Source organism: Haliotis cracherodii, unplaced genomic scaffold (assembly GCF_022045235.1).
Source record: "Haliotis cracherodii isolate W230 unplaced genomic scaffold, xgHalCrac1.p SCAF_21, whole genome shotgun sequence".
Lineage (NCBI taxonomy): Eukaryota > Metazoa > Mollusca > Gastropoda > Lepetellida > Haliotidae > Haliotis > Haliotis cracherodii.
The window spans coordinates 14,864,628-14,875,928 of record NW_027266277.1 but is presented as its reverse complement, the minus strand read 5'-3'; the positions used below and the strand labels follow the sequence as shown (position 1 = coordinate 14,875,928).

The window sequence follows — 11,301 nt, the reverse complement described above, 5'->3', positions numbered from 1 at the left end:
TCATCATGATGCGCCGAGATGCTTGCGAATGTTCAAAGGCCCAGTTGGATCTCTTTCCTGTACCCCCTGTGTCCACCTCTGTGCAAGAGGGTCAGTGGATTCGCTATAGTCCCTTGGCACCACCCTCTGTAGCAGGACCACTCCAGTTTAACATTTCCAATCCCGTGAACGCTTACATTGATTTGAAACAGTGCTACCTGAGAGTATGTCTACGCGTGACGAAAGATGATGGCACGGATACCATTCTAGCGGATAACCCCGTATCGACAGTCAACAATGTGATGCATTCCCTGTTTCGCGAAGTGCGGCTGCAAGTAGGACACAATCAGTTGGAGATCACACCCTCCATGGGCACTTACCCTTACAGAGCCTACTTGGAAACCCTTCTGAGTTATGGTACAGGAGCCAAAACATCTCACCTTTGATGTCCTGGATGGTTCACCGATGATGCTGGTAAAATGGACGTCTTCAATCCTGATGCAGATGCGAACACAAGAAACACAGGTGTCAGAACGCGACGCGATCTTATCGTACCCACCAAAGAAGTGGAACTTACAGGCCGTCTACACTGTGACCTGTTTCTTCAAGACCGTTATCTGCTGGATGGTGTCCCTATGAAACTGGAATTGCTACGAAGTCCCGATGAGTTCTTCTTCATGTGTGCTGCTGATGACGTCTACAAACTAGCGCTGACCAAAGCCGAATTCTATGTCCGTCAGCTCAACATCGATCCTGCTGTCCGAGAAACACACGTGTCCAGTCTGAACGCTGGGGTGACTGCCAAGTATCCCCTTTCACGTGTGCATGTGACTGCCCATGACATCCCGACAGGCGGTAGGGACTTTCACAAGGATCACCTCATCAGTGGCCAATTACCAAAACGCGTGGTCCTGGGACTGGTGGACAATAGTGCCTACGAAGGAAACAAAGAGAAGAATCCGTACAACTTCAAACACAATCATGTCACCATGATGAAGCTCAAAGTCAACGGCCAGGAAGTCCATGGCACGGAAATGAAAAGCGACTTCAGCAACAACAGCGCCAATTTGAAACAAGTCTACATGAATCTGTTCCGAAATACGGGGCAGCTATGGCGACCTGAGACCTGCGAACTGACTCCCAAGGCCTTTACTCAAGGTTACACCTTGTGGGTGGTGGATCTCACCCCAGACCTTGGCGCTGATGAAGGCATCAACTACCCTCGACACACTGGCAAGCTGGCTTTGGAAATCCAGTTTGGACAAGCTCTCGAGGACCCAGTCACCCTCATCTGCTATGAGGAATACGAACATGTTCTGGAAATAGATCGTTTCCGGAATGCGATGATGGTATAAAAAGAGCAGCGACAGATGGTCATGCCACACTTTTTCTCCTCCTACAAGGAACCATGGATGAACCACTCGGGTTGAGCACCTTGGATTTAGAAGCCCTCCAGGCTGATGACGAACCACTTCATGCCATCTACCGGGGCACCCTGGCCAGAGATGACTTTGCCAGACTGGGATGGCAACAGGATGACCCCTTTTTACCCCAAAGCCTACGTGATCAACACGGATTTAAGCGATCAACCTGGCACACACTGGGTGAGCATCTATCGTCCAGCTCCTGGATCCGTGGAAATGATGGATAGCTATGGACTGTATTCATTACCCCTGTTTAAAGAGACTTTGAATCGCATGGGTCAGATTCAACAACGATGGAATACACGCCCCTTACAACATGGATACAGCACGTTGTGTGGGGTGTACTGTCTCTACATGCTGACCTATCGCGTGCGTGGGTGGACTTTTAATCAAGTGTTAGATACGTTGGACTGGAAGGACACCACCAAGAATGATGCCACGGTATTAGCATGGTTTCATACCAAAGTGTCTACCTCCGTTCCTGTGGATGAGATGCCTGCCTTTCGACTGAGTGCCCAGACGCGTACCCTACATCAAAAGAACCAACCTTTCTGCCCTTATTGACCTGACACTTGTTCACTGAACCTACGATCACCTGACTGTCAACATTCCTGATTGAGGAGTGTACATACGTTCACTGCGTTTTAGGAATGTACATACGTTCACTATCAAAGTGGCAAAAGTTCTTTTTTTTTCAAACTGTACATACGTTCACATACGTTCACATACGTGTACATACGTTCATGTTCACAAAAGTCACAGGGACGCCCCTAATCCTGTGACTTTTGTTTTGTTGTGTTGGTTCATGTGAGCGGGGGATTAAAAAAGAGTTGAACCCATAGTCGTGTTGTGTTGTCTGTAGGATGAAGAAAAACAAAACAGGATCGCCATCTCACCCAAAAGACAACTTTCCTCCTTTGCTTTGACGACCCTCCAACCCACACCATGAACCCGTCTCCTCCCTCCCTCCCTTCACCACCACCACCGGCCTCCCTCCCTCCCTTCACCACCGCCACCCCGTCTATGTTTAGAACAACAACAACAACAACAGCAAACGATTTTTGACGCACTTCTTTCAATGTCGATCCCGTTCACCTTTTACGGGCGCTTCTCCGGGTTTCCCCCTCCTTCTCCCCGGAAACGGAGGCAACGCCCTCTTGGAGGCGTGCGCCACCGGAAACGGAAGTACCGCCCTCTTGGATGCGAACGCCACCGGAAACGGAAGCGCCGCCATCTTTGAGGCGCACGCCACCGGAAACGGAAGTGACGCCATCTTGGAGGCGCACGCAGGACCCATCATGCACTGTGCAGGTCACGTGACCGGAAACGGATGTGCCGCCATCTTGGTTCCATAATCCTGAGTGGTTCTACACCGATGTACACAACTACTGGAGCTCTTCTCCAACAGTGGTTCTACGCCCCTTCAGCAATATTCCAGCAATATCACGGCGGGGGACACCAGAAATTGGCTTCACACACTGTACCCATGTCGGGAATCGAGCCCGGGTCTTCGGCGTGATGAGCGAACGTTTTAACCACTAGGCTAACTGACCGCCGCCCCCCCTCTTCAACAAAGAATTCTGTATATTCCCAAAAAAATAAAAACTACTGCTTGTGGCTAAATATTTTTAAACTCTACATAACTGTTTCACCCAAAAAGTTTAAAAGATTTCAGAAATGTGTCCAGATATATTGTATGTCTAAACTGAAATCTAGGGCGGGGCATGTTGGCAGGTGTGTGCGTGCACTACAGAGATGACATTCTGGACAGACCGTATGCTGGTGCAATCAGAGGGGATTCATCCATCCATTCATTCCTTTCGACAAAGCACATGATCGTGATGCCTTCTTAGAGCACCAGAGTGTCACCAGACCTAAACCCTATCGAACACACGTGGAACGAGCTGCAGATCGCCCTTTCACAACGCCGTCCTTCCGGCTGCTCTACAGGAACTCGGCAATGCTCTTACTGAAGAGTTGGACAATCTTCCATTGACAACCACCGAGACACTTATTGGGAGCACGAGACGAGGGTGCCATTCTGTGATCGCCAAGTGGATCACATACGCTACTGACTTTTTTTGTTGTTTTTTGTTCTGGTTGTTTGTCGTTTTGTTGTTGTTATTGTTTGTTGTTGTTGGGGGTTTTGGGGTGTGTTTTTTTGTTGTTGTTTTCTGTGTTTTTTGTTGTTGTTTTGTTTGGTGGTTTGTTGTTGGGTTGTTGTTTTTTTTGGGGGGGTACAATGAATTGGTTTTCGCGTGTTTTTCATGTTTCAGTTTTGGTCAGATACCCTCATTATGAGGAGGGTATGCTGACTGATAAATGGTCACATGCTTGTTGGCACCGTGTGGCGCATGACAACGGATTTTTGTTCACACAATATTTTCTTTGGCTATTTCAAAAGACGCACGTAATACATATCAAAGTGGTGCTCATTTGTAAACTTTGAGGCGTATACTATCAGGGGGCATCATGTTCGCTCCTGACTATAGCACTTGGGCGACTCTTTAGTTTTTGGTTTGCAGATCCCACGACCACACCCGAAACAGCTTCTAGAGGAATAACAGTTACTCTACTTAACAGTTGTACGCATGAAAGTTTAGTTTGACCGACCCAGTGTCATCGGGACATGAAACATGTCTAATCACGGTCCAGTGACAGCACCGCTTCCCTCCTCCCTAATCGTCCGGCTTCCGTCACTATTCGGCAAAGTCCGACGGTCGTTTGTTGTCCAGACCTTCACGTTCATTGAGAATTGGTGACCCGAGAATTTAGTTTGTTTTGTTTTTTGTTTTTTGTTTTTTATGGGGGTACCAAGAATTTGTTTTCCTGAGTTTTTCACGTTTCAGTTTTGGGCAGATACTCTCATTATGAGGAGGGTATGCTGACTGATAAATGGTCACATGCTTGTTGGCACCGTGTGGCGCATGACAACGGAGTTTTGTTCACACAATATTGTCTTTGGCTATTTCAAAAGACGCACGTAATACATATTAAAGTGGTAATTCCCAATTTAACAGTTGTGCGCATGAAAGTTTATTTTGACCGACCCAGTGTCATCGGGACATGAAACATGTCTAGTCACGGTCCAGTGACGGCACCGCTTCCCTCCCCCTTAATCGTCCGGCTTCCGTCACCATTCGGCAAAGTCCGACGGTCGTTTGTTGTCCAGACCGTCACGTTCATTGAGAATTGGTGACTGGAGAATTTTATTCTCCAGCTGAAAAATCGCATACTTTTATCATGTATTGATTTGAAATCTGTTATATGTTTGCTATCTCATTAAGTATGGAAATGTTTTAGTACGATTGATTTTCGCGCTACCGCGCGAATTTCTTATACTTTGATATTTCTCATTTTTTTCATCTTTGCCACCTCAATTGTACAAATCTGGTTGTAAATCTTTCGTAATTCAGGATTTCCTTGGCCAGTCAAAGTTGGTTAGTTGGTTGGTTTGTTGTTTAACGCCGCACTCAGCAATATTCCAGCTATATGACGGCGGTCTGTAAATAATTGAGTCTGGACCAGACAATCCAGTGATTAATATCATGAGCATCGATCCACGCAATTGGGATCGATGACATGCATCAACAAAGTCAGCGAGCCTGACCACCCGATCCGGTTAGTCGCCTTTTACGACAAGCATGGTCACCTTTTACGGCAAGCATGGGTTGCTGAAGACCAATTCTACCCCGGAATCTTCACGGGTCGCCACTCAAAGTGACAGACTTTAGTCTATAAGGGCTAGTTTGCTATTCAGGCAATCTTCAGTCTATTTTGTTGTTCGACAGACTTATTTTAGGAATCTGCACTTTGTCTTTGGGATGACGCGGTCGGGGATCAGACACCAGACGTTCAGATCCTGACAGGCTCCATCCACGAGAGTGACTGACTACGGTTTTACACAGCTTTTTGTAATATACCAGAAATGGGCTTCACACACTGTACCCATGTGGGGAATCGAACCTAGGCCTTCGGCGTGACGAGCGAACGCTTTAACCACCAGACTATTGCCTGTCATCGTACACGGTTACGTAGATCATTGCTCACAATATCAATCACTGGATTGCCTTGTTCCGACTTAATATCTTCAGGCCACCGTTATGCAGCTGGAATATTGCTGAGTGCAACGTTAAGCTATGCATGTCGTCGTTGTTTTCAAACAGCAAACATAGTACAAACCTAAGTCAATTTAGGAACGCATTCTTGCATCACTTGTAGCTGGGGCGGTCGGGTAGCCTAGTGGTTAAAGCGTTCGCTCGTCACTCACGCCGAAGACCCGGGTTCGATTCCCGACATGGGTACAATGTGTGAAGCCCATTTCTGGTGTCCCCCGCCGTGATATTGCTGGAATATTGCTAAAAGCGGCGTAAAATCATACTCACTCACTCACTCACTTGTAGCTGACTCAGTATAAATGTTGAAATACCACAAAGCTCAAGCTGAAACTCGGGGACATCAGTCCATCAGCAGATACATCGATCCAGAGATGAACGGGTCGCGATTATCCGCTAAAACAGATTCCATTTGTCTTAAAAGGCGTACTGAAAAATCAGTGATGACACAAACATTTAGGGAATATGGTGAGGTGAAATGGGATTTAACGTCGCGTCCAAGATTGTTGCATTTATATAGCGACGTGCATGTAGGTGTGTGTATGTGTGTGGCTGCTTGTATGCCGATTTATAGTGCAAGCTCTCTGAGATACCATGCCGCAGTTTGATATGAATACCCCATTCAGACACAGTATACTGACTCCGAGCCGACCAGTCCTTGTTTTAGCCCCTTAATACCGAGCGCCAGACAGGGTCACAACAAGAACCTTCTTTTAACGTCTTTTTTGTATGACGCGGCCGGGGATCGAACCCCGGACCTTCCGCTCTACGGGCGGACGCTCTACCACTAGACCACGGAGGCGGTCTTCGGGAATATGGTAAGCATGTCCTGACCAATCGGTAGCACCCACCACTCCCTCAATTGCAGAAATATTGTATCCGTTTGCTGCCTCACCCCGCACAGCCCTTCTCCTGCTAAGCGACAGCTGCATATAAAATAAACAGATAATCAGGTGATGGACCAGAAATCCAGTCACACGATATCACATGTACTGAAAAGAGACAACAAAATGATAGAAATAGATTTATTAAGCCGTTTGTCAAGTCTTACAGCATCATTATTATTTGATTATGCACCAAAATACCAATTTATTCAACATATGAAATAACTATGCAACAGAATTTCGTCTCTTACCAATCGCTCTAAGTTTTCGCTTCACGCTTCCAGGGAAGGTAAACCTTCGCGTTTCCCCTTGTTCATGGGAGCTTAGTTTGACCTTAATCTTTGCCAGTTTGAGCAGCTTCTGAAACACCCGTGTGACACTGCTGTGGTCCTTGCCACAAGCCTCAACGTACTTGGTTTTCCATTCTTTCTTAGCAAAAAGTTCAGCACCAGTTTGCCCCGTGATTCTTTTATCATCCTCAATGTCAGTCTTGTTTCCTACCAAAAGGATCGGAACTTTATTCTTCTTCTTGATACGAAGGATATCCTCCCTGATCATGGCTACTGTCTCAAACGAGCATTCATCTTCCAAAGAGAATACAAGAATAAATGCATCACCCGACTCAATTGCAAACCTTCTTCTTGCCCCAAAGCAGTATCCACCCGGAGTGTCCACGATCTCGAGGGAGACTTGTCGTCCTTCCTTACCGATCAAAGTTGTCTGTTGTTCCAGCTCGATGGTGAACCAGTGTAACTCAAGGAACTTCCGATGCAGGAACTGGGAGATGATGGTGCTCTTCCCAACTCCAGGAGCACCAAGGACAACGATCTTGAAGGTTTGGTTGGAAAGAGCAGCTGCCATGGCCGAGACTATAGCTACAAAGCGTTCTTGTACTATTATAGAACTACCAGGAGCTTCTGTTCCGAGTCCAGGAACCAAACTAATCGAATGGATGCTTCTACAGAAATAACGTTGCATAGAGTGTCTGGGCTTTTATAGGGAGCTTTTACAGTGGGAGACTGTTTCATATCTATTTGGGGCAAACCCCACTGTTCGTAATGCCTAATAAATATTTGAAGCATGGAAGACGTCGGAGAGGATTGAAATAGAACGTTTATAAAATTGTGTATTTTTCACACCTCCCACTGTCTTGACGTTCTTTCTCCACCAATGGGCAACGCTTGAGACAGTCCGTGCGCAACTTGTTGGTCACTCCCTTCTAATTTTCGCCACGTGTGGCATGGCAACCAGCTACCATCGATACAAAAACACGAAGGGGAAGGTGATGTTTACTTCAACCGATCCCGAAAAATTTCCATCTTGTGCATTGCAAGTTTCAGCACCTCTTCAATTACCATCCAACAGAGTTCAAACGAATTCCTAAATAACAAGGAGCCATGGGTGAACTTAGAATGAGGACCCCCATGTCGAAAATATAAACGGAAATGCTAGAAAAAAGCGTTTTGCCCGTTAAAGAAAAAGGACAAACATATTGCAGACTGTTGCTATTGATCTAACTATCTGTGGTATAAAATATACTGAACCGCAAAAGAAACGTCATCCCAAGTAACACTATATGAAAAGTTGTCAGTTAAATATCTTGGTACTTTTATCAAAGTTTCTAAAAATTAACGTTACATTGTCCGGGGAAATGATATTTGATGATTAAAAAAACAAAGCAAATGACAATAAAACTGATCGCCCACAACGCATCACGGCAACGGCCATGGTAACCCTATGCACGTGAGTGCCGTGCAAATTGAAATGCACATGCGTTCCTCCATTTCTCGCCCTATACAAATCCAGCCAGATCGGATAACATTCATTCGTTATTAAATTGCTACCACATGCCAAGATTGATACGAAATCAGCCCTTGGACGATTGCAAGCTGGACAAACCGCCCGGCAAGTAGCCAATGCATTTCAAGTCCACGTAAGGACCATATACAGGCTCCAGACCACCAACACTACAGATGGCGGACCACGTAGTGGGAGAACAAGGTCACCATCTGACGTCAGGATCGACAGACCATGGGGACACCAGCGACACATTAGTGCGGACACCGTGCGTCGACGATTGTCACAAGCCTCACCGAGGTCCCATTCTGACACGTCATCGCCGGGACCGTCTTCAGTGGGCAACACAGCACCAGCATTTGCGTCACCAGCAGTGGAGAAGAGTCCTCTTCTCAGACGAGAGCCGTTACTGTATCTCACAAGCAGATGGCAGAGAGAGAGAAAGTCTGGCGACGTCGTGGGGAACGTCATTCGGATGCTTGTGTTGTTGAAAGAGACTCGTGGGGTGGTCCTAGACTAACATTTAGTCTCTGAAATCTTATATTACACAATATCCTCCTTGACTCCTAAAATTTGTTTTTCATAAAATAAATATATTCCACGGTCATGGTGCAGGACTAGGGTGGTCCGAGCATCATGTTGTGGGACGGAATTGGTCTTGCACAGAGAGTCGGCCCTGTGGTCTTCCAGAACCGGTCAAGTCTTGAGACCACACGCCGTACCTCATTTGGCACGTCGCCGCAACCACGAATTTCAGCATGATAACGCCCGTGCCCAGACTGCGAGAGCAACAAGAGACTTCCTTTAGCAGAATGGCATCAGAACCATGCAGTGGTCTGCCCTCAGTCCCGATTGAAATTCCATTGAGCACCTGTGGGACGAGATTCAAAGACGACTGAATGGCGTCCGACCAAGGCCGACAACTGCAGCTGAATTGCGTCTGCCGTTCCTCAGAGTGTGGGCTCAAGTGCCCATGGCCTTCATCAACCGCCTCACCCATTCCATATATCGACGTTGCACGGCAGTCATCAATGCACATGGCGGACACACGAGATACTGACTTGTGATGCCATTTTCTCAGAGACTGGTGTTGTTTTTCATTTTAAGAACATTTGACACTTTAATTTCAACCTTGATTATCAGTTTTGCCAAGTTTCATCTTTTTAATATGTCTCAAAATAGGTTTACAGTGTTTGGACAAATAAGGTTTCTTATATATCTACCCATGGTGACATTTCTTTTGCGGTTCAGAATATTTTAGTCACAGGAAGTCCAATCGACAAATTTACATTAGAAGAAATCGAACGAAAACAGCGAGTTCAGATTTAGAACAGTGAGGAAAGTTTGAAACGGACTATAGAAATATGCGCATGTGACTCCATAATAATAATACTCATTGTTCTCGGTACCTTAGGTTTGGTACCTCCCAGTCTGTTAACTGGCATTGGGAGAGTTCCCGGGTTTGCTACCAGGGATACAGCCATTCTGACAATCTGAGTAATACAGAAGGCTGCAGTGTTGGGGAGTATTCACATTCTCCGAAAAGGTTTTGGTGGGTTTGACCAGGCAGCGCTTCCCGGGAGAAGTCCCATTCGCTGTCTGGGCTGTGTGTGGAGGGGGCAAGGGCCCTGAGCTGATGATGAGCCTAACCAACCTGACCTGGTTACTGATCACCCAAACCCCCCTTTGCTGCATTTCTGTATTTTAATCTGTACATCATCATCATGACCATCATCATCATCATCATCATAATTTCCCATGATGCATTTTGCATTACACTTGCATAGACAAGGCCATGGTACACGACACTGAGTCTGTAGTAGGAAATGTATACAAGTCCTTCACACTTGAGAGAGTAACTATTTAGTAGTTTAGATAGGATGTATCACCGGGCTACCGAACCGAATTACCCGGACTTTCATACCAACAAGTCTACTGTTTGATAAATATAACCAAGAATGTAGGGGTTGTCCAAAGACACACCCGGGACTTTATTATCATATGGAAATGAATAGTTTTCATAGACTGGTTGGAACAACAGCTACTGCCCAGTCCGAACAACCCCGGTGTCACTGTCATGGATACCCCCAGTGATCATAACCTCCGAGAACCAGATACTGTCGTGCCAACCATGAGTAGTCTGAAGACAATGCAGGGATATATGACGTCTTGCAATGTCCACTTCAGACCATCTGAAACGAAAGTTCAACTCATGGAGAAAATTCGCCTGAATAAGAAACCAGTAAAGTATAAAACAGTTGTCCTTGAGGCACAACACGGACAAGTTGTCTTACGTACGCCAGTCAGACGTTGTGGGCTCAACCCTATTTATCCCATCTGGGTAAACTGTGAAGGGTTCACTGCTAAGACATAAACGGCATTCAAACTCCTACATGTCAAAGGGTTGATCAACGCAGGCTTTGCTAGAATTACACCAGCGATAGGCTGAAAATCACGTTTTGAGTGAGTGAGTGAGTTGGGTTTAACGCCGCTTTTAACAGTATTCCAGTTATATCGTGGCGTGTCAGCTTCATGTGGGAGAAAAGCCAGAAGGGATGCAGGTCTCAGATGTTTACTACATCGGTGAAACCCACGAGCACGGGTATGGTGCTGACAACTCTAGAAACATAATCGGGGCGAACCGGGATTCGAACACACATTTATAGGTTTCTGGTGTGCCCAAGGGACGCAACGCTGCACAGCGAATCGCAGCATCTTAGATGACTGGGCCACCCGTGCCGCCGTAAGTTTCGAAGCGTGTTGTTATCTCTGAAGCCTCTTTCAATATGTCAGGGATTCTATGAAACAACATATTTATTTTAAAAGTGTGTAAGTGAATAACACAATGGTGATGTGCAGAACCCTATTGCTGATACACGGGTGCAACAACTCCTTGACTTCATCACATGGTATTTGACAAGGACAATATCGTTTAGGTATACCTGGTTGCCTCTTTCTGTTTGGCGTTCTTGGGCAGGGAACCCTATGTTCATCCATTCATCCCATCTGCGAGGGATTTGTTATCGTCATAAATATTACGGTTATTATCAATATTGAAGGAATAGCTTAGCTCCGTTTTAGGTGTTTAAATAGGGTTTTTTT

At 46.1% G+C, this 11,301-nt stretch overlaps 2 protein-coding genes across 2 annotated transcripts; one reads left to right on the top strand and one right to left on the bottom strand.

Annotated features, from left to right (window-relative positions):
- Nucleotides 1-458: 458 nt before the first annotated feature.
- On the top strand, nt 459-1,334 carry LOC139470795 (uncharacterized protein F54H12.2-like). The gene has a single exon (XM_071253085.1). It carries the CDS (start codon nt 459-461, stop codon nt 1,332-1,334), a length of 876 nt encoding a protein of 291 aa, XP_071109186.1.
- Nucleotides 1,335-6,627: 5,293 nt separating this feature from the next.
- On the bottom strand, nt 6,628-7,263 carry LOC139470793 (ras-related protein Rap-2a-like). The gene has a single exon (XM_071253084.1). It carries the CDS (start codon nt 7,261-7,263, stop codon nt 6,628-6,630), a length of 636 nt encoding a protein of 211 aa, XP_071109185.1.
- Nucleotides 7,264-11,301: the final 4,038 nt, after the last annotated feature.